General features: G+C 45.7%; 1 protein-coding gene across 1 annotated transcript in view; it reads right to left on the minus strand.

The window, feature by feature from the left end:
* PLXNC1 (plexin C1) overlaps window positions 1–23339 on the minus strand; it is a 144600-nt gene that overhangs the window by 40399 nt on the left and 80862 nt on the right. Inside the window, exons 11-21 of the mRNA XM_046012720.1 lie at window positions 22878–23057; window positions 20328–20415; window positions 17576–17779; window positions 17269–17454; window positions 15127–15229; window positions 12110–12211; window positions 11676–11779; window positions 8010–8048; window positions 7636–7760; window positions 6175–6373; window positions 1336–1482 (exon numbers count right to left, since the gene is read on the minus strand). Coding sequence (XP_045868676.1) covers window positions 1336–1482; window positions 6175–6373; window positions 7636–7760; window positions 8010–8048; window positions 11676–11779; window positions 12110–12211; window positions 15127–15229; window positions 17269–17454; window positions 17576–17779; window positions 20328–20415; window positions 22878–23057 — 1477 coding nt within the window. The remainder of the gene's footprint in view (window positions 1–1335; window positions 1483–6174; window positions 6374–7635; window positions 7761–8009; window positions 8049–11675; window positions 11780–12109; window positions 12212–15126; window positions 15230–17268; window positions 17455–17575; window positions 17780–20327; window positions 20416–22877; window positions 23058–23339) is intronic.

Below are 23339 nucleotides of genomic sequence, written 5' to 3' on the forward strand. Positions count from 1 at the left end.
GTGAGGAGACTGAGGCACCAAGAGGTTTGGAAACTTGCCCCACACCACAAAGATGGGCAGAGGCAGATCACAAACATGCCTGGCCGGAGTCTATGCCCTCCGCTGCATGCTGGTTTATAACCACTGCTCCTCACCGCCTCTCAGCCATGGACAGTTACATAAACAAAAATCAGAACATCGAGAAATGTTAACTCTCTACTCAGGCTCCCGCCTTGTGGATGGCAGTTCATCTTCAGTGGTACCATCTTCAGTGGAGTTAGTAAACTACATCTGGCAGGGACTTAGAACTGGAAACAGCTAATCTGTGGTCTATTGTCCCAGCAGAGAGCCTAACCATAACACGGCCCACAGTGACATGGTGCCTTCGCCAATTAGGGAGTGAATTCTTCCAGGATGATTCCACAGGTCTCACCGTCTAGAGCGAAGCCACAGGAGACTCAGCTCCCTTACTGAGTAATACCAAAACCCCACTGTCTTTCTTCCCTCCTCCTCTGCTAATGAGATTGTGAAAAAGCCCCGAGTCTCCATAAAGCTAAAGACCAAACCAAATGACAACGATCTCTTTCCTCAGACTCTATGAACAGAAAATGCCTAAGTAATTTTGGAAATACTTGTCACGCTTGGCCCTGTCTCTACAAATCGTGAATGTGCAAGAAATTGTTCTCTCTTCCTTTAGGAAGGGAAGAGGCTGGGGGTGGGATGGGGATGGGTGAAAAGAAGTTCTCGAATGGGTGAAACCCTCCGGCAGCCAGGCAATCATCTTCCTGTAGTGATTTACAGCGTTCCTCTAAAAATATCTATGAGATCACAGAACATTAAGTGCATGACACCAAACATTTGTAACTAATCCATGAAAATAAAGTAAGGGTGTCATGCTGCACGGGGAACACAGTGGAATTTGTCTTGTGTTATCGTTCTAAAATAAGACGGCCTCAATTTGGTTGAAATATATCCTCACACATTGTCTTCCAGAGCAGAGTCGTTTGAGAAATTCTGATTGCAATTATAAGCGCTGAATAGGGAGTACTTTGCATTTCCTTTGACGGTGCTGAAAGCTATAAGCTTTCCTGATATTAAAATCTTTGGAAATTGATGAGTACCCCAGGCATCATTACAATTCTCCCCCTATCCAAGTAATTAAAATCTATTATGTGAACATGTGTTAATATTTTATCAACTACTGTTTTTAATTAACTTATCGTCTGAGGCCTCCCGCAGAAGGAACGATGTCCTTTTGTTTTCAGTGACCGCCGTTAAAACCCCGATCACCCCGACACCGAGCTCCCAGCCCGGCTTCGTTCCGGGGCAGGGGTGGAAGGCGTCCCAGCAACATACCACGGTACTGAATTCTGGAACCTGCCACAGCAGCCAGTCCTCATTCAGGGTGTACAGGGCTTTGCAGGTGATCACATCCACAGGACCCTTATTTATTTTCTGGTTCAAAGTCGTCACCAGCAAATAGAATGGCTCTCCAACCGTCTCCTTGGAAGAGACACAAGAGTGACAGTCAGCGGTCTGCGGAATCCACTGTACTTTCCAAGGAGTTAAAGTTTCAGTTTATGGCACTGCGACAGGAGACAGGAGGCAGTGTTTTCTAACAGTCAACATGAGACTCCCAAGAAAACACACATCGCTCCACGCAGGATTGGGCGCAAAACTGAGGCAACGCGTCCTCGCCCCGCTGCACACGTGCCCAGACACACACATGCACACAGAGTCCCAATCAAGAGCAACACCAAGTTCTCAGCGGATGGTTCTTTGATTTTGAAGCTTCTGGATGTCAGATGGATGGTCATCGGCCGGCTAATGCCTAGAGTAGAGCCAGAGGTTTAACCTTTGCTTACATTCCTATTTAATTGCCTTTTTGAGCAAACCAAAAGTAAATGGCATTTAAGGAAAAATACACAATTAGCCTTGGTAACCAGAAAAAATGTCAGAACATTTTGTACATTGGCCAGGGAGGAGACTTTTTGGTGGTAAGAGGTTCTAATGAAGGAAGCGGCCTTTAGTTATCATAACTTGCGGCCATCCTGGCCAGCTCGCTGTGGTTTGCAGAGCTGTGGGTGCACAGACACCCCTGAGCACCTTGGCTGGTAGGCGGCTACTAATGCTCTTGAACTCCCTTCCCTGGACCAGAGCCAAGTCCATGGCTCAAAGGCTTTCCCTGGGGTTTGGCTCATTCGGATCGCATCTGTCTCCAAACATCTGTCGTGGGCACTTACTCCTCGACCAGGGCTCGCCCTCTCATGCTGAGTGAGATGCCTCCAATAGCCTCCCTTGCTTGCTCACACTCTGAGCAGCTCACGCGGGAGGCTTGTGTGTTCTGCTTCCACGGACGCCTCCCAGAGCACGCAGCCCTGCATCGGCAGTAGCACGCTGACCAAAGAATCAGTGTCTACAATCCGCGGGCATTAACCAAGCACATGGGAGAGGAAGAGCTCAGGCCAGAACCTGGCAGTCAGACCCTTAGTGATGAAGAAGCCAGCCAGACGACTGAGGCTCGAAGTACTGTTTCCAGTCAAGCTTCACCGTCTGGCTTTCAAAGGAGGGTTCCACTGGCTCTCTCCCCTGTTCTGCATTGAACAAGTCAATGGAGACCTCTTGCAAGACTCCTGGCATCCCATGCCGTGCCTGTCCCATCACCTCCCTACAAGGACACGTGTCCTCCCCAGTCCCAGGGCTTCCTTCAACGCCCTTCTGCCACCTCATTCCCCACTGGCTTCCCATCACTTTTCCCGTGACCTTTTCTCACTGAATCTTCTCACTTAATCCTGTGAGGGAAGTACTGTTATGACCATTTTGCACAGGGGTGTGTTGGGGCACACGGAATAGATGTGATTTTCCCCAGATCCCACAGCTGATGTGGGATTTTTATCCCTTTTCTCTTCCCTGCTGACATATCCTTGAGTCTCTTCCTTAGTGTAGGACAGAGGTGGAATGTTCGAAAATTTCCCAGATAGGGAGAGGGTTGGGACTCGCACCTGACATTTCAGTTCTTACGGGACACTTCCTTTATTTAGTGGTTCACGACCACACTGCTCTCTTCTCTTTCCCTCTGCCCCCTGGGGTGATGTCCTGACTGCAAACCTAGAACTTCTACTTCTCCTTTTCCCTCCAGCACACATCAGAGACAGGGGTGGGTGTCCTCGTGAGCCTCGGGGGCCAGCTGGGCCACCGAGGGTGCAGCCGGGGACCAGGTGGGCTCTGAGGGGCTGTGTGGAGGGGTAGCTACAGACTCGGTGTCTCTGTAGTCAGGAGTTCCCCAGAATTCTCCAGAAAGCCGCCAGCCTGAGAGAAGTGATATCTGGTCTTATACTGTTACCCCACTCATGGTTCCAACCCTGGGTAATCATTACCAGAACTCCCCGGGGGCTCTCATAAAAAATTCAGATGCCTGGGACCTACATTAGACCCCCAGACCCAGAGTGTCTGGAGCAAGGCCTGCGCATCTGTGGTTTGAACACCTTCCCAGAGGGCTTTGAAAACCACGAGGTTTTTTGGTCACTATTAAACACTAGTCCTAACTAGACTAACTAGTCAGTTAGTCCTACCTGCGGGGGCATTAGATGTCTTATCAGGGCAGGGAACACACAGCTGCTCAGGTGGCCGGCTGCGGCTGAGCGCACCTGGCCAAGCCCCACCCACCCCGCACCACCTGGATGAGAATGAAGCTCGACCCCCTTCACCTTCCTTTCCTGACTCTGGCCCTGGCTGAGCCGAAGCCCCTGATCTCTTTCCAGCCCTAAATCCTCCCTAAGCCTCTAAGAAGGTACCCGCCTCTCTGGGGAAGTGGTAGCTAAGCGCTCTCAAACCCTGGTGCCGTCCCTCGCCAGCTGTGGGATCTGGGGAAAGTCACCTCTATTCCGCATGCTCCAAATCCCCCCCCCCCCCCCGTGCAAAGTGGCCGTAACGATCCTTCCCTCACAGGATTAAATGAGAGGCTTCAGTGGGAAAAAGTAAGCAAAACTCCTAGCATGACGTCTGGCACATTCGACAAAGGGCCGCTGGCATTACCACGGCACTCACAGAGCCCTGGAAGCTCAGAGGAGGCGGGCACCTGGGGGTCACCGAGCTAGGGGCATCCGGGCAGACGTCTGTGGAGGCAGGGCAGGGGGACCAAGGCTTTTGGAGTCCCACATCCCCTCAGGCACCGGTTGTGGGAAGTCAGACCCCCCTGCAGCAGAGGGAATTTTTCCACCGAAATTGAAAGCACCACTGGGCGGCTCGAAGTCACTTCCTCCTGGTAAGTGTGGCACCCTTCACCGTCTCGAGTGCTCAGGATCCTCCTGAATCACACTGCAGGATCTGGACCCTGAATCCTCCACTCGAGGGAGCCGTTTGGGCTTAGGGCCTGGATTTTCGGACCATCTTTCCCCTTGCAGGCCCGAGGGCAGCAAGAGCAAGGCTCGAAGAGCAAGATCACAAGAGAGGGCTAGAAAGAAATTTAAAACCAGTGACAAGGCCCTCCACTCTGTGGATAGAAAACATTTGTTCCGAGAAAAGGTGCCCTTCCCAGAGACGCACAGCCATCTGGGGCTGAGATGAGTTTAGAGCCCAAACCTGCTGCTTCTAACCAAGACTCCCAGTCCAGTGCTCTTTGTACCACCCCAGGATCCTCGAATGCAAGGCATGTGCAGTTATCCCGAGGAGCTTGGCAAACATCCGTTTCTGGGTCCCTCCCCCCGCCCCCCTGCAACCAAGGGCTTCTGATTCAGTGGTGCTGGCGGTGGGGCAGGGGTCTGACTTTGAAGACCAAGACCCAGCACTGGGTGTGGGTCCTGCCGGCTCTCTTTCGATGCGGTTGTGGCTGAAGCAAGGATGGTGGGAAGCGAAAATATGAAAATATTTGCCCCAGAAATAACTGCTCGACACCTCCCCAAAGCATATGATGATTTATACCAAGTAAACAGAAAAGAAGGCAGATTTCATTAATCTTAATAAATGGGTAGTGCCTTGGGAGAGGACGGCGTTGGTAAAAAAAAAAAAAAATGTTGTGCATCTACTTGTAAGATTGCATTAAACATTAAACTAAGCACAGTCTATTTAAAGTGCTGCTTTTGGATCCAAACTTAAGTAGCACTGTTAAAACCTGTGGCATAGCAGTGTATCTTATTCAAAGTTTAATTAGATTTTGGAACTGGCTACAAATACACAATTATGCAGTTTTGCTGGAATCTGGATGGCTGGTGAAATTAAAGAAGGATAAGAAGCTTCTGTACCGGGGCCTCAGAGGGGCTGAATGACGATCAGCTTCAATGGAACACTCCTCTTGTCCTATTAATATTTTATACCAGTAACGGTCAGCATTTACGGAGTGCTTTCTTGGTGCTAAGCCACTGCACCCATTCTCTCATCTGAGCTTCAGAGCAGTCCTAAGATAGGGCTCCAGGCTATAAACCCAAGGCTCAGAGAGGTGCAGAAACCTCCTGTAGTGGGGGACGGGGTCTAGGTGCGGACCGGGCAGCAGGCTCCAGGAGCCATGTCCTTGCCTGCTGGAGTCTGCGCCAAGTTGGCTTTCAAAATGATTTTAAGATTCAATCAGACTACGACCACATTCATACAGTAATTCCAACAAAGCAAACTCGAGGGGCAGGTGGCTCTTTGGGGACTTGCTAAACAGATGGAATAATGTGGGATGACATTAGTTAGAACTGAGCGTAATCAGCTTCCAGTATGAGGAGGTAAATGGGTATTTCCAAGATGCTTCAGAAGCCCTGCACGCACTGGGTTCCCTTCAATATCTGAAATATCCCCTCCACTCAGGACATTTTCTGGTTTCTGGTCGTCGATTGCTGATGTGAGGGTGGGCTCAAAAGTCAATGGTATAAAATCTCAGTTATGCAAGATAAGTAAGTTCTAGAAATCTATTGTACAACGTCATGCCTAGGGGCACTTAAAAATCAGGCAAGAGGGTAGGTTTCATGTTGTTTTTTACTACAGTAAAATTGTTTAAAAGAGAAAAAAAACTAAATGAACTACATTTCCATAGGCCAGTTCCAGCAAAAACAATTTTATTTTCCCCTCCATGTGCTCCTCGGAAGGACCGTGTCTACAAGAGGTTAAATGCTGACACCACAGAGTGCTCAGGATTTATCCTGGCAAAGATATCAGCATCCGTTAAAAATAACCACCGATTGTCTTACCTCTGACCCCGCCGCAGGGAATGACACTTACCCGCAGAAAACCGGAAAGGCAGACAGACATCCAGTTTGTGAGGAGTTTCTCGACCACAGACTCTGTGCGTCTTAGCATGAGTTTTGGCTGCATGTTACTGGACTGTTCCATCAAGTCCCTGGTCAGTACCTCCAGGATGCTGGTCAGATAGACCAGCTTGGTTTGCAGTGCAATGGTCAGGAAGGAGGCAAACAGACACCTATTTAAAAACAGAGCCTCGGTTACAATACTCGGGACATCGAGACAACGCACCGTCCGTTAGCGGATGAATGGATAAAGAAAGTGTGGTATCTGTGTACACACCCCCCCACACACATGCACCCCAGAATACTGTTCAGCCATACAAGAGAATGAAATCTTGTCATTCGTGACAACACGGAAGGATTGTGGGCCTTATGCTAAATGAAAATGTCAGAGAAAGACAAATACTGTATGATCTCGCTTATATGTGGAATCTAAAAAAAGAAGAAAAATAACCAAGCTCATGGAAAAAGAGATCATATTTGGGGTTATCAGAGGTGGAGCATGCAGGGGAAATTGGAGGAAGGTGGACAAAACACAAAAACTTCCAGCTACAAGATAAGTAGATGCTACGGACATAACATACAACACGGTAACTACAGTTAACGCGGCTGTATCATTTGAAAGTTCTAAGAATAAATCCCAAAAGTTGATTTTTTTTCCCCCTTTTCCTGTATCTGTATGAGATGATGGTTGCTAACTGAACTTGTTATGGTCATTATTTTGCAACAGGTGCAAGGAAGATCATTGTGTCGTACACCTTAAACTTACACAGTGCCGTAGGCCAATTCCATCTCAATAACACGGAGAGAGAAGAAAAAAACAAGATATACAGACGACACAGAACCATATAAACAAAGAGCCTTGGTTAATGAGGTTAACTATCAGCCGTGACTAGGTTGACACTGATGGGAATTTCCATGGAAGCTGAGGGGCAGTGGGGTGCTGTCCTATGGGCACCTGGGTTCTTTTTAATGTCTTAGGTCAACCACCTTTGTCCTCAATCCATAAAAACCATGCACCAGTGTTAACCCTAGGACATTTTATGTGTTTTCGGCTCTTAAACTTAAGCCAGAGTGGTAAACAAGAAGTCTTTCCCAAGTTTCTAGGTGTTTTAAAGATAGAAAATTAACACTTCTGCTTTTTTGAGTCAGGACTTATGTTTTTTCTTGATGTTGGGGTTTTTCAGGGCTTTCTTTGTGGGGGAGGAGGAGTGTGTGTGTGTGTGTGTGTTCAAAACAGAAATTGTATTGGGGTCATGTGACCTGAAATGGAGCTATCATGGCTTCATGGCCCTGATTAGACAGCCTCTAGATAAATCCATGTTTTCAAGGCATGTGGATACCAAGTTCAGGTTGTGGTCTGGAAATAAAATAAGGAGCTCATGTTTTTATTTTCTCTATTTAATGACTTTCAAAATGTAAATAAATTGACTAATACCTGTCCTTCACTGAAAAGTTCTTCTGCTTCTCAAGGGTGTGGATAACAGTCACAAGGAAACTTTTATTACAAATCAGGGCATCCAAAGCTGTGAGGCTTTCATTCTTATCAGTGGCATCTCTGTTCTGGAAAAATAAATGAATATGATATGATATGATTTGATATGATATAAAATAATATGATAATATAATATTAGAAACTTAAAGTTAGAAGGTAGATCCACAATGGGTTTTCCAAGACAATGAATTAAATTTAATACTGAATCCATGATCCCAAAAAGCTCACAAAAATTCAATAATGGAGATGATGATGACAGTGAGGACACTACGAAAGTCAGGCAGTCATGAGCTAAAAATGAAAACTTATAGACTTACATGCATATCTTCAGTGAAGATGTGTGTGAAGCCACCTGACTGAGAGGAAGGAGACACTTTTATTATTCATAACATCCAAAGGAAATGAATAGTGTATTTTTGTTACAATACCCAAGTCCATTTTAATAAAGCAGAGACTCTGTTTGCTAATCTGAAGAGCCCCGGGCTTAATGTTCATTTTATATCCTCTAATACATAATAAATAATTATTCAGCTCTCAAGAAGCCCAGTGAGTTCTGAAAGCCTCTAAGAAGCATCCTTATCATTGCATCGGTTCCAGTTTTGGTAGAGGAAGGCATCTCCCACTTTCAAAGAACAGACTCAAAAGCGAAAGAAGTGGTAAAGAAGATTATGCAAATGTGCAGACCACTCCTGAAGCAGTTTGCCCTCTTGGGATAAATTCTGAGGTGTGTCTCTAAGTTTCTATAAGTCTTAGCTTTGTAGTATCCACTGTCACGGTAGAGACCGTGCCATGGAGATGGGGTGAGGGGGGTAGTTAAAAGTTAGAAATCTGGAGCTAGATTACTTGGGTTTCAGTCTTGGTTTTAGCACCTACTGGTCACATGACTTTGGACAAGTTATATAACCTCTCTGTGCCTGACTTTGCTCATCTGCAAAGTGGGGACACTCCTAACTCCCATCTCCTAGACTTGGTGTGAAAATAAAATGAATGTGTGCACAGTAAGTTCTATCTTAGCCAAGTTTATTGCTTTTATCACTAATTTATGGCAAACTAGATCACAGTGTTATTGTCCTGCTGGTTTCCACAATTATTTTTATTGCTATGCTATGTTGCTCCTGGATATAAACTTTTCAATTTGAGTTTCCCTGTTTAATGTATCATAAGTCTTCTTGGAATTAAAGGATTAAATTTTAAAAGCATGCTGAGTAAAAATGAGTCAACAGAATGAAAATAAAAACATGAACTTTCAGGTTTTTCTCTTCCCCTTTTTTGGGGGTAATACTTGAAACCTTAGTCTATTTTTATACCTCATTAAAGTAAATTTCTTCTGCAGAGAATTTTTGCTTTATAGTTTCAAATTTGTTAGCCTAAGCAGAAGACCTCAAACTATTTTGGTCATACTCTCCCTTAGTAATATGCAGAGAACTCATACCCTGGGTTTGCATTTTCTAGGTCCTAACATTTTTCTGCTGAACCATCTTGATATGGACAACAGTTTAAACAGATCGATTCCTGACCTTAAATAGGGAAATGCCACCACAGCTCCCTGTGTTCTAAAGCTCCTTCCTCCTTTCATTCAAATTTCCCTCTTTTAGGAGATGGGATGCACGGCTCACCCGTATTTCTGCTCCTATTCTCAGCAAAACAAAGCAGTCAATACAATGAAAAGGAAGGCTGTGGAGAGCCAAAAACCGGCAGAGAGCCAGGAATCGGTCATACGTCGGCCTCTGCGAACCTACCATTTCCTCTGGTTCTGTTTACTGGTGTCCAGTAGGTGCTGACCGCTCAAGTTCTCGGTCTACCAGCTGACCCCCAGGCCTAGAGGATGGGGCTCCTGATCTATGACATTGCAGACTATATTCCTCCATCCTCTAGATCTTTCATTATAAAGTCCATTTTAACTTAGGTCTTGCTAGGGTTCTGATAGTGATGCCCGTTTTTCCTGGTCCTCTCCTGTACTGACTTCTCCTGACTTCAGTTTTCCTGGCTTTCCCAGTTGCTGTTCGAGATTACACAGAACCTGAGTTAAGTCTGTTTGGCCTCCTGCAACTACAGATGACCCTGGATCAAAGGGGCGGGGGGGGGGGGGACACTGACCCTCTGGGTAGGTGAAAATCGGCGTGTAACTTTCCCCCAAAATTTAACTACTAATACACTGCCTACTGCTGACCGGGAGCTTTACCAATGAACACACATTTTGTATGTTTTCTGTATTATATACTGTATTCTTACCACAGAGTAAGCTAGAGAAAAGAAAATGTTACTAAGAAAATCACAGGGAAGAGGATATACATTTATAGGACTGCACTATTTGATTAAAAAAAAAAAATCCATGTATAAGTGCACCTGTGCACTCCAACTTGTGTTGTTCTAGGGTCAACTGTATCTCTCTTCTAACATAATACAGCCTTTTCCCCGGGATTTTCTTTTTCCCTCAAAACACTCAACTTGCAATAGTGTCTTTTGCATTCATCACTTATCTCGCTCTTGATTACTGAATTTAGAAGATAGGACAATTTCTTTTTCAGGCCACAGATGACTCTGTTCAGCACTCAAGGGCAATCATTAACTGTAAAAGCCCACACAAGCCTCGTGTGGATGGTAGAAATCGCTGTTGTTTTATTGCTATTAAATTCTTAATGGGGATCTCAGATAGCTGGGAAATAGGACTCATGATGTCCTGCACAGTCATCCTGATTCAGGGAATTGACCTTTCTCCCTCGGTGGTGTTCTGCCGTGGAAATGGGTGGGTGAGGGGGCCAATATAAGCCTTGGTGCCTGATACTCTGGGAGGAGAAGTTTAAAAAAGTATATTTACAAGCACAAAAAAACTGAAGTCTTATTTATAGTCTTCTTGATTTACAATAGGAAGGCCTGGACACCCCCCTCCAAAATATATATATATATCGTGAGTGTTTTATATGGTGGGTGTTTTATGGAGGTATCCTAACCTCCAGACACAGCATCACATATCATGGTGTCTGCTTCTAGAATTATAGAGAAGCTGGAAATTGCTTACTGCATGTGTCTGAAGTTTCTGAACCCTAGGCTTTGGGCCAAATGTAGCTGAGAAGCTTCAGGTAAGGTGATACAGCTCTGTTTTGACCTGGCTTTGCTCAGAAGTCTAGATTGAAATATGATCGTCTGTGTTGATGTTCCAGAGTTTGGGCCCCTCTGTGGTCACCAGTGAGCGGAGTGGGGCGGTGGGGGGCAATCAGGATGTGAAGGTGAGGACGGGCAGATGAGTGTACTTTGCTCAAGACTTGGGAGTATAAAGGACGAAGGCTGAGTGAGTAGGAGACAAGATGGAGGTGTCAGAACATAGCAAGATGAAAACCCAAAGGGTTAAAGGAGACTGCTCCTCGGGGACCCAAGATGCATTCATCAATCATGTCGTGCATCTATTTCTACGAAATGAGGATGATATGGACTGATCAGCAGAGAACAACTGTTGGAGAGAACCATGAAAAACTCGACATTGCTAAAAATGGCTGCTATCAACTCAAATTCCATACATGTCTCCCTCCCTCCCTCTTGGCCCACAATACTTTTCATTTCCAATTGAGAAGTAATAGTGAAAAATCTAGTAGCTGCAATGGAAGTCATGCAGATAAACACAACAAATTGGCCAGCCCACAATTTATTGATTTTTAAATAAACTAGCTCACTTCCCAGCTACAAATTCAGCTCTAAACAGGTAGTAAAATAAAACAAAAATCATCACTCTGAACTTCTGTCCCTCCTAGGTTTTTGTTACTGGACAAAGAATAATTGTCAGTGACCCATCACTGCTTTATGCCCTAATCAATCCAATTCATAATTATCCTTCTCCCTGCTCTACTCAAACTGAAGCTCTTATTTCGTACCAAGCACATTATCTACAACTGCCTTGGAAGAAAACACCCGTTTTTTGATGAGAGCAACAAACTCCTTCATTACTATTCAAGACTCAACCTTAAGGAATATGATCAATGCTCTTTTACCTCGGGGAAGAAAGTTCTCAGAGCAAAATGTTTGTAGTCAAGGAAGGGAACGGTTCCAAAACTATCAACCACATCCAATTTATCCATCTGCAGCTCAGCAAAGCCTGCAAAACAGAATCCCAAGAGCAGTATTTTAACTCAACAAACAATGGATAAGATCTTCTGCTGTTTTGTCTAACACGGAGGATGACCTTGGTTTTCATTAAAGAAGAAACAATAGATAATTACTTGGTTGGCTGCGGAGCAGAGCTGAAATAAACACAGAGCCAGGCCTAGACCTCACTGCTCAGATGTCTTCTATTATACAAACAATTCTTCTTGTTACTCTGGCCAGCTCCATTTAACAGGGCAGGGGGTGGGGAGTGGGGAGAAGATGGTTTAAAGAAAAAAAAAAAAAAAGCTCGTTTTTCCACAAATAAAATTTTGGAGCCTACCATCACGTATCTCTTTCCGGAGCTCACTCTCCAGGAGCTCCAGCTGTTGGCTCTGTTTGCGGCTCAGCTCCTTCGATTTGTGCCTGGTTACCCCCACAGCCGCTGAGGAGACAGAAATGTAGCATCAGATTGACACGTTAACTTCAAAAACAAAAAGGAAAACGAAGCCAACCTTGACGTTTCTTTTACAGAGAGAGAGAGACAGAGGAAGAGAGAAAAGAACAGCATTTAAGAGGTGGAATTTATAAAGGGAAAAATTCCCAGTGAGGGGGTCACTCTAAAGAGGAAGATGCTGAAACGCAGCAGGGAAACAGAAAACCACCCACCTTAAAAGTAAGAACTAAATCAAATAACCTCGCTTGTAACCAAAGATCCCAGCTGGCTGAAAAGTAATGAAATAAGCCACGTTTTCCCTGCAGCCACGGGCTGCTGATATTGTTCCATTCTTTTTTCCAATGTTTCTAAACATCCCTGGAGAAATAAAGTCGAGCCACAATTGCAGAAGGAAATCGCAGATCCACGGCGAGCTCCGTAAGCCAAAGTTGCGTAGATCAAGTCAGCTGACATGGGGAGTGGTCCACAATGAGCCCTGGCATCTGGGACATGGCTTCTCCCCCACTTTATCTTGGTTCTAACAGTGCTGTTGAGACAGTGCCCTGAACACTCTTGGTTCACATCCCCACTCTGCCAATTACGAGCTGTGTGACCCCCGGGTAAGTTCCTTAGCATCTCTTTGCCTGGCTGCCTTCCCTGTCAAAGGGCCCACACCTAACTGTGATGTTGAGACGAATGCAAGAAGTAACTCACAGAAAGCATTCAGAAGTTGTTTTTTAAAAAGAATATTCAACAACGGTCAACTACATTATTATTGTGGAAAGGTTTCACTCCTTTAACAGCAACTGCATGATTGAAGGACCCGTAGTTACGAAGGATCCTCGAGGAAGCAAAACTCAGTCCGGTTCTTCACTGGACCGTTTCACGAAGTCAACAGTCTTCACTGTAACACGCATTGTGCATCTTCAAAAAGGATGGGGTGCACAGTGTTTTCCAAACTTATGTGACCATGGAACCTCTTCCCCCAGGAGCATGACTTGGGGTTAGCGTTCTCTGGGCCACACTTCAGGCTACGTGGGCTCAGGGCAGGGAAAGGCAATGAGGCTGCGGCACCCACCCAGCAGTGGGTTTTTGTTGGCTGACAACTGGGGAAGCCACAGTGGGGATGTTCAGAAGATGGCAGGCCTTGGCCAGGACGCTTTGTGTTTTCACTAATGACGTGACCGATGGGCTAAAATACTTGTACAATTTACACCTGCTCAAGCTGCTGGTCACCCATGATGGCCTAGAATCATGGCAAGAGGGGATGAGAATTTTAAAGGGCTCTGCCACGACCAGTGGAGCCAAAGCTATGGGTCAAAGTGAGCCCACCTCACCGTAAAGAGCACAAACAACGTCTATGACACAGTGAGGGGACAGGAGCGCTGAGTCACACACGGCACAGGAAGCGATCAGAGGCTGCTAGTAAGTCTCAAACCGGAGAGGACTTTATGGGGAGACTGCTGTCTACAGCTGCTTGCCACTGGCGGATTCTCAAAATAGAGCTCAGTGTTTGGAATTTATAAGTAATCTTCTTACTTGAAGGCAGTGCCAGCCAGGACTTTATTAAAATATCAAGCCCAATTCTGGATTCCAGCTACCGAACAGGGGTGGACAACGTGAGAAGAAGCCACAAGACAATACCTGAAATGACCATCCAAAGGGCAAAAATAGGGCCTCTGAAAAATGAATTCATTCCATCGGGCCAGTTAATCACACACAGAAATCTTTCCCTCTCTGGACTGAGAACCCACCGGGAGAAAGGGCCAGGCCTTCCCTCACGCTCTCTAGCTCCAGAGGCTTGCACTGTTACTGACATGTGTTCAGCAGATGAAAGGTAAGTGGGTGTGGAGATGGATGAATGAAGGAGTGCATGGAAGGAAACAGTAGCAACTATTAACAGAAAGTGCTAGAAAGGCAACACCTGTGTGAAATCAACAGATGGGAAGTGCTCTCTCAGTTGGTGGAGAGGGGTTCTATTTCTGAGATGGACAAGGGGAAACAGACTTTGGATGAAAAGCAGCTCAGAACCAGGTCACACACTAAATTGTTACAGGGGTCTGGTATGCAGGTGAATCATGTGGCCCAGGTGGAGACAACAGAGAGTGGTGGGGACTGTGGCAAAAACCCAGTGACCACATGCCCTCTCTCATGGTGCCGCTGCTATTCAGCTCCTGGAAACTAATGCTATGGAAAAGTGGAGATCCAATGAGCCCGATCTTTCAAATTTTCAAGAGATATTTTTAAAAATGTGACTCAATTTTTTTTTTTTTTTAGTTGAAGTACAGTGGACACAAATGTTACATTGGTCTCAGGTGTACAACATAGGTGACTCACCTAATTTTAAAATGCTATCAGCTACTTCACAGTTGAAGAAAATGCTGTGCGGGCCAAACAGAACAGATTGGTGGGCCAGATTCAGCCAGCAAGCAACAACCCTGAGATCGCTGTGCTCAGGTGAGCCTTGCGACATTTTAATAGATGGTACAATCACGCTTCTAAAAGGTAGTTGTGCCAGGAAAAGCAGAGGTGGGGTGGGAGCAGGGGGTAGTGTTTGGTGAGGTGAGAAGGCAGGAGGAGATGACCAGATCCTGAAAGTCCAAAATGCCAGATGAATTCTGACGGAATAACGTATATGGGACATCTGTCATCATGATTCACAGTATTGGGGGAGAAAAGTGGACTATGTTTCTCAAACACCAAGATGCCACCTTTGTAATCCAGCTTTGTATTGATGAGGCATCCTAAAGAATGCTTAGAAAGCCCTCAACGTGTACCTGTGATTCCTTTCCCAAAGTTGTGATTTGGGTTTTCACCCATTAATACTTAATTGAGGCAGACAGTCCCTGAAAGCTGAGAGTCTGCTGGCCTGATGAGAGGCCCCAGGGAATCATTTCTCTGACAAAATCGAACAGGGCACTTACCAAAGATGACAATCACTAGCAAGACGGGAAGGACAATCAGAAAATACCAAGTGGTAGGAACTGTTTCCTGCTCAACGTAGAGCTCCAAGTTTCCCAGTTTGACCTAATGGGACAGAAGGTCATTAGACTCATTAAGTTTGGTGCCATATTTATGGACACACTTTTTCCTCCAGATTGTTTCCCCCAAGATACAAAAAGGTGACAAGCTAGGTGGGATATATGAATTCAAGTCCCACCTCAGATGGGTTGGCTATGTGAACTTGAGCACATCAAGAACATTCACTGTGCCTCAGTTTCCAGATATGTCAGCTGAGTTGGAGATTTTAGAATTGAGTCCTCTTTGCCCTAGGGGTTTAACCACAGCCATCCCATCCTTACCTTCCTCACCGCTAAAGTGGAATGTGGATAGTGACTCTTCAGAAAGTTGTCTCGAAGACTAAATGCATCATTTGAGTGAGTGGGCTCAAGGCAGTCCTGGCCAAAACTCCCTTGTGGCTTCCCAGAGCTCAAAGCCAAGCCCTCACAATGGTTCACAAGTTTTTTATTTTTTTATTTTTATTTTTTTAACTCCCCCCCACCAAGATTTTATTTATTTATTTGAGAGAGACAGAGATCACAAGCAGAGAGAAGGGGTAGTGGGAGAAGCAGACTTCCCACTGAGCAGGGAGCCCAATGCGGGACTCAATCCCAGGATCCTGTGATCATGACCTGAGCTGAAGGCAGATGTTTAAACAACTGAGCCACTCAGGTGCCCCGGCCCACACGTTCCTAATGATCTGTTACCTCTCCCTGCTCCCTCGGCTATTTCTCCAGCCTCCTCAAATACTCCCCCTTGCTCCCTCTGCCCTAGCCACACTGGCCTCCTTGTTGCTCCTCAAACGCACCAGACAGGCTCCTGCCTCAAGAACTTTGCAACCTGCAGGTCTAGAACCCTCTACCCCAGAGAGGCCCTGGCCCATTCCCTCTCCTCCTGGAGGTCCTTACTCAAATGTCATCTTCCCAGAGAGACCTTGGCTGCCCTCCCTGCACACCCTGCAGCACTGCCTGCCCCTGCTTCACGCTTCTCCGTGGCGATCACCACCGCCTCATACATTTTTCAGGTACATTCTTTGCTCCATGTCTCTTTAGGTAATCCCCACAAAGGCAGAACCTGGGGGGTCTGTTTTCTTCTCCCCTGTGTTCCCATCACAGAAGAAGCACTCAGAGACCATTTCACGAATAGAGATAGCTAGCGTTGCTCTCCTCAGCTGGTGTGACCCGTGGGGGCGCTTTTGAGTTCAGCTGTCATTACTGACGATCGTATTGATTGTTGATTGTCATATTGATTATAGATTATCCTCTTTACCACAAAGATGGACCACGGGAGGCTCAGCTAAGCCAAGTGACTTACCTAAGGCCATGCAACTATTAGCTGGCGCAGCTGGGACGTGAACACATATTTTGTGTGTGGGGGGGTGGGTGTGGGTGCTCTAGTCTGGTGCTCTTTTTTCTTGACCTTTATTCAATATTTATGACTACAGATCATAAAGCATTTTGGGAGGGTATAGACTGTGGAGAGCCTCATATGGCACGAACACCATAAAGAAAGACTTCTAATAGGTTTCTGTTCCCAAGGGTCTCCCATCTTCATTGTGGGACATAAATTTACCCTTGATGGGCCCCTTAAAACATGTCGGGAGGAGAACTGTGGCAAGCCTGACTCCATGACGGAGGAAGCAGCCCACGGCCCGGAGGTCATCTGGTCTCCATCAGAATCGAATGCTACTCTGAGTATTCTGGGTTTCCGCTAAGACATGTCATCCCCACATTTGGCAAAAGAACGACGGCTCGTTCATCTGTGATCTGGAGATTCCGCTTGCAGGTGCTACTGTCTAAATGTATGGTTAGAACAAAAGCTATCAAGGCTCATTAGCATTATAGACAATGGTCCGTTCAATGCTTTGACATTCGAATAGGCACATGGATGGGTTCCGCCAGTTATTTTGGAAGAATTGTGAGTACGCCTGCAATAGCAGCTTTGTTTATCTGCTATTTAAAGCTAAGAGCTAGAGATCTGTGACAGATGCCATTCTGGCTCCCGTGTCACCAAGCAAGTGCCTCAAATAAGGTAAAATCCACAGGTAGGAATGTCAGGTGACTTACACGAACTTTCTTGGACGAGATGTCGATGCTATTTGCGTTACTGATGCCTTTGATTTTGCAAAGGATGATGGTGAGATCTTGATTTCTCGTAATGTTTTCAAAACTGCAATTTAATTGCTCGTTTTCTCCATGGAAGAGGGTGATTTCAATGTCTGTCTTGGAGATGTTGAACTCGTCATTTTCTTTCTGTGAAGAACAAAGAGGAGAAGAAGAAATCAGGACACCCAAGGGAAACCACAGACCCAAGCACACCTTGCTTTGGTCAAGGTGGGGGGCGTGTCCCACCCGAAGGAAGTGAGAAACATACTTGAATTTTCACTTCCAGCTCTGTGTCCCCCTCGGGTTCGACCCGACACCCTGTGAACCTGGGGTCCTCAAGATACTGCAGGCTTCCGCAGTCCAAGAAGGTGTCCTGGACTCTCAGCTTCACGGTGACGTTCGTACGTGCTTTTGAACTCTTTAAACTGGGGGCTAAAAACCTGCAGGAATTTGTCATACAATATTCAGAGACCTGAGGGAGGAGAAAAGAGCGTTTTTAACAACTTCATTCCTGAGGCACCTGGGTGGCTCAGTCGTTAAGCAGCTGCCTTTGGCTCAGGTCATGATCCCAAGGTCCTGGGATCAAGCCCTGGGCTCCTTGCTTGACCGGAAGCCTGCTTCTCCCTCTCCCACTTCCCCTGCTTGTGTTCCCTCTCTCACAGTCTCTGTCAAATAAATAAATAAAACCTTTAAAAACAAATAAAAACAAACAAAAAAACAATGAAAAAACCGCAACAAAAATCAACTTCATTCCTGAGCCCCAACCCTGCATAGGAGGAGCGAGGTGACCCGGGCAACTGAACTTCTCTGTGCTTCTAATTTCTCATCTGCAAAATGGGGAAACTGATAACTACCCTCCCTTTACAGGGCTAAATGAACCCGAAATCAAATTAAATGTGATGAGGGCTCATTCAACTAAACGGGGGCGAAATTACATGGGATTACATGTGCAGAAATGCTTCAAATCATGCCGGACACACAGTCAGCACTCCACAGATGCTAGCTGCTGTCCCTGCAAATGCTCTTAGCGATTGCTCCCAGGGGTCATGCAACGAAGAAAGGGGCACAGACAGATGGAGCCGAGACAAAGAGGAATGCTTGGCACCAAAGACTTTGCAGGGTCTGTGTGTCCTGTGAGTCCTCGAGGTGGGTTGGGAAATGCAGGCAGGGAGGGGACCGTCCCCTAGGGAGGCCGTGGTGACCTGAACACCACTGGCCACATCCCTCCCTGTCCAGGGAATGTCTGTGGCGCTTAGCGGAAATCACTGACCCCAAGTGAGGAAAAGGTTTTGCAGGCCTAACAGGAAATCAGGGAAACAAAAGCAAAAGGGACAATGTGGCCCCTGAAAATGCAATGCATGAAGTCTGGAAAGAACACAGAAAGTGTGGCCTGTTTTACAGGTTTGTTTACTGTCATTTAATGTCAATACTGTCATTTTTAGGGGTACAGAGATTATGGGCACAGAAAGCCCCTGGAAAAGAGGAGGTTGACAAAGTCTTGAAGAAGAACCGTAAGGGGCTCCTGGCTGGCTCAGTCTGCAGGCTGTGAGACTTGACCAGGGGGCTGGGAGTTCGAGCCCCATGTTGGGTATGGATGCTTGAAGATAAAATCTTGAAACAAAACAAAACAAAAAACCCAAAAACAGAAAAACAAAAGAGAGCAATAAGACTTGTGAAAAAAAATCTCAGGTGCGAGTTTACCTGTTTTTTACTTTCTACTATTGGAGATGAAAAGAGAGTGTGGGGGAGCACCTGTGTGGCTCAGCTGGTCAAGTGTCTGACTTGATTTCAGCTCGGGTCATGATCTCGGGGTTGTGGGATTGAGCCCCACCTTGGGCTCCACATTTAGCATGGCATCTTCTTTGGACTCTCTCTCTCCCTCTCCCTCTGCCTTGTACCCCCATGTGCTCTCTCAATCTCTCTCTAATATTAAAAAAAAAAAAATCTTAAAAAAAAAAAAAGAAAGAAAAAGAAAAGAGAGGGTAGGAAGAGGCCATAGGTGGGAAGATCTGACACAAAGGGCTAAGACAGACAACACCTCCTTCCCCCTGAACACCTCTCTAACCCTGGATCTCTCATGAGCATTTCTGGTGATGTGAAGGACTAAAAACTGGTGTGTGTTCACTTAGAGAAGACATGGCCTAGAACGAGATAGGAGGTGAGGCCAGGAACTGGCTCTGGCTGTGTGAGGGGGCGGATGTGTGTATGACGAGGCTGTAAGGATGACTCAGGAAGGCCGTCTGTGCCTAGGCCCCAAGCCACCCGGGTCCAAAGCAGGGCCACGTCTGTGGCCACGGGCATACCTGCCCGCTGTGGCAGGAAGTGGTCAGGTGGCGCCCGGAGAGGCTGCTTCTCTCACATCTCTTGTTAAGGAAGGAGAGAAAGGAGAAGAGAGAATGGGGAGGGCATTTGAGAAGAGGGTTGGAGTGCCCTCAGAGGCCCAACCTGTATCTGAAATGCATCATTTTGTGGGACGAGGCCCTTCTGGGCCTCCTTATGGTGCTAACGAGTGGACAAGGGCTGGAAAGCAGACCCCCGTGTGGGGAAAATGCCAGGTAAGAGGAGGCCAGGTCAGAAGGAAAGGGACCAAATCAGACAATGGCAGGAAAGGGAGGAGTCCATGGCAAGGTTTCGGGGACTTGGGCAGGTCACTTGGCCTCAGAACCTCAGCTCTGTCCACACAATGGGAACGCCATCACACGCTCGCCCCTCACAGGTATTTTCACACTTATTCCTAAACATTGTCCCATTAAAGTGCCTCCCTACAAAGCCCACATGGCGACAATGGCAGACCTTGTCATACCAAGCTCCTTCTCTCTCCTCTGGGCCACAACGGGAAATACTGCACCGCAAGGACAAGGTCTTACTATTGCCCTTAGAGCCCAGATGCTGTATATCCCCCAATAGGTAAAAGCTTGTAAAGGCACAGAAATAAAAGATACTCCCCAAGGGACGGTAGTGTGATGAAAACAAAATCATCCTTGAAAATTACTATTATTACAAGGTAGCTGAAGACTTACATTTATGTTTCCTTTTAACTCGTGTGAAATAATTAAGTTGTCAATTACGTCAAAATTTCTGCCCACGATGGTTATATTTTGACCACCACTGCAAAGAAAAAAGCAACAAGAGGAGTTTCATAGTAAACAGGCAGGCATTTTGCATTTATGAACAAAGCTATCACTTTATTCACACTTAATATAAAACTCAGTTACGTTTGAGAGCCAAAATACATTTTAATTTCAAATGCAGGACAATTCTATAACTCTTTTAATGATACTGGCCACCAACGTATAGTTTTTAAGATACATAAATATAAAAATTCAGGTCAGATCTGGCATTAATTCTAGGAAAATGCCCAAATTCTTTTCCAGAATTTGGAGCCTTGCTGTGTCACGTTGCCACATAAAATCAGATCATTGGTTATACCCTGAAAAGGTTTCACTAAACAGAATTTTGTTTGATTGCTGTTTAATCTATATTAAGATACTTCAATCTAACAATTTTCAAAATCAAACTCCCAACCTACCAATTATACTTTATTTAGGGAGATAGGGAACATTTTGGACAAGGTAAAATTATAAATGACATTAAAACTATAAATTCCCATTTGGTAGGCCATATAAATAACAGCTCCATTCTCTCCAAAACCAAGCCAAATGATTTCACATATTCTCAGCACATAATCGCACAGAAGCCAAGTGGTCATTAGATGTGAAATAAACAGCTGTCCCCAGCTCTGGCTGCCCTCATCTACTCCCCCTCCCCATTCATGTAGGTCATTCCAGGGGACAGGAGCCTGGGAATGTCAGCTCTGTGCGCCAGCCGGGCCCAGGGTGACAAGACCACGAGGTGAGCGTGAGGAGGCCAATCTGTGTAGGGCAGAAGGAAGACATGAGGCCCTGACCCAGTCACAAGGCGGGGAAAGGCTGAGTTGGCCTCATGCCAGCCTGTCGCTGTTCCTAGAAATTGGGGCTGAGCTGCCTAAGAGCCACATCCTGGCCCGGGCATAACTCAGGGTCCCGGGCTCAGAATAGCACAGGGGACTGGACACTAAGAAGCTAATCAAATCACTATGCTGTACACCCGAAACTCTTGTAATATCATATGTCGATGATACTTCAATCAAAAAAATAATAAAGAAGCCTCTTGTTTGATGGCAAAGCAGAATGCTGGTGGTTTGGCACACAGCAGCCTGTGCCAGACTGCCTGGGAGGCCAGGCAAGTCATTGGAATGCTCTATGCCTCAGTTTCCTCTTCTGCTAAAGGGGCTATTCCTTTTGTGATGATAAGCTGAGTTAATAGATGAAACACACACGGCATGTGGGAAGGGTCATGTCACTGTTTATGTTTATTTGTAGGAAGGATTTAGACCCCAACAGAGGTGGTTCAATGCCAGAGGCTTGGTTTGGAGAATTCATTTTTTCTCATACCACTGTTTGGGGCAGAACGGTTGAAGTCCCAAGCTCCTGTCCCTTGTATTTGTCTTTAAAGATTAAATGAGGTCATTGGGGTAGGTCCTAATCCAGTAATATGACTGGAGTCCTTATAAAAAGAGGAGGGTAGGACACAGACAGTTATAGAGGGAAGACCATATGAAGACACAGGGAAGAGACTATTTACCTACAAGCCAAGAAAAGAAACCAACCCTGACATCCACCTCTGACTTAATCTTAAATATGAACACTGGATTAGAAGTGTTTTTCTCCTGTTTCTTTTTTTCTTTATTTCTTTTTTCTTTTTTCAAAAAAACAAAGGTTCATCTACATTTTCATCTAAACAGTACTTTGAAAATCAGCTTCATGCTGTGTTAGGTGAAATCTCTTATTATGAAAATATCTTTAGGGTTATATTCCAAAAATCTGAATGTGAATTTAAATTCAAGTAGGCAATTTTTTTTTTAATATATTGGAAGAGTTTATTTTGGAATGTCAATCTCTCTCTTAGGGAGGATCTTTGAAATGCAGATACTGCTTTTCATTTAGATAGCTCCCAATATTTCCTCGAATTATTCAAAACAGCTTACTCGAAAGGTTATAAAATGAAAGATGTAAGAGGAAAGCTTTGTGTCATGGGCAGGAGTGAAATGTCACGTATTTGTATCAGAAATGCAGGCTAAGCGTAGGTACTGCAATGGAACGAACATTTTAAAAGATGAAAGACATACAATCTGAAGAGAAACCACAGTATGAACATACAACTTAGCTGTGAGCTTCCTGGCAGCCACAGCTCAGAGGAAAGCAGGACACACTCGCAGTTTTGAAGGGGACAACTGCCGGTCAGGTGTATGTGTGTGTGTTTGTTTTCTAGGAATAAATCCTAAGGGGAATTCTGTGAGAGGAGTTTACATAGGACTACTATTTCTATCTTTATTTGAGTGAAATCCATGATCTTTATGCCTATGACCCCTTTCTTTCTTTTTTTTTTTTTTTTTGAGCGAGAGGGAGAAAGAGAGAGTGGGGCAAGGGGGAGCGGGACAGAGGGAGAGAGAGAATCTTCAGCAGGCTCACAACCCTGAGATCATGACCCCTTTACATACAGTGACAGAAAAATACGAATCTAGAAAGCACCTGATCCAGGTGGTGGCAGGGTATATGAGGGAACAATGCGGCAGAGCAATGTACGACAGGGGTCCCACAGATGTGCAGTTCCCGCCATCGAACTGGATACACACGTCTTTCATTTCTTTCCGGCTTGATGGCAGAGAGAATTTCATATGGGTGTCGTTTAGCACGTGGCTGACCTGTATCCTAGAAAAGGGCAGAAAAACAACTCTTAAAGGACCCAGATGCTTAGCACAGTTGACTTCTGAACATGACCGTGTATGACTTTTATTTGAACTACAACAACCCACCCACTATCGCAGTGGTTGGGGGCAACTGCTGGTTCATCAGGGGCCGCTGACCACTGTGGTCATCACCTGGGGCAGGGTTCCTCTTTCTTCTGCGCATGTGTATGTTTTTATTTGCACTTCCCATGGAAGTGGGGCAAGGAGATGGAACCATTTCCCTTAAGAACTCCTAACAGAGAGT

Source organism: Meles meles, chromosome 7, assembly GCF_922984935.1.
Source record: "Meles meles chromosome 7, mMelMel3.1 paternal haplotype, whole genome shotgun sequence".
In the NCBI taxonomy this organism is placed as follows: Eukaryota; Metazoa; Chordata; class Mammalia; order Carnivora; family Mustelidae; genus Meles; species Meles meles.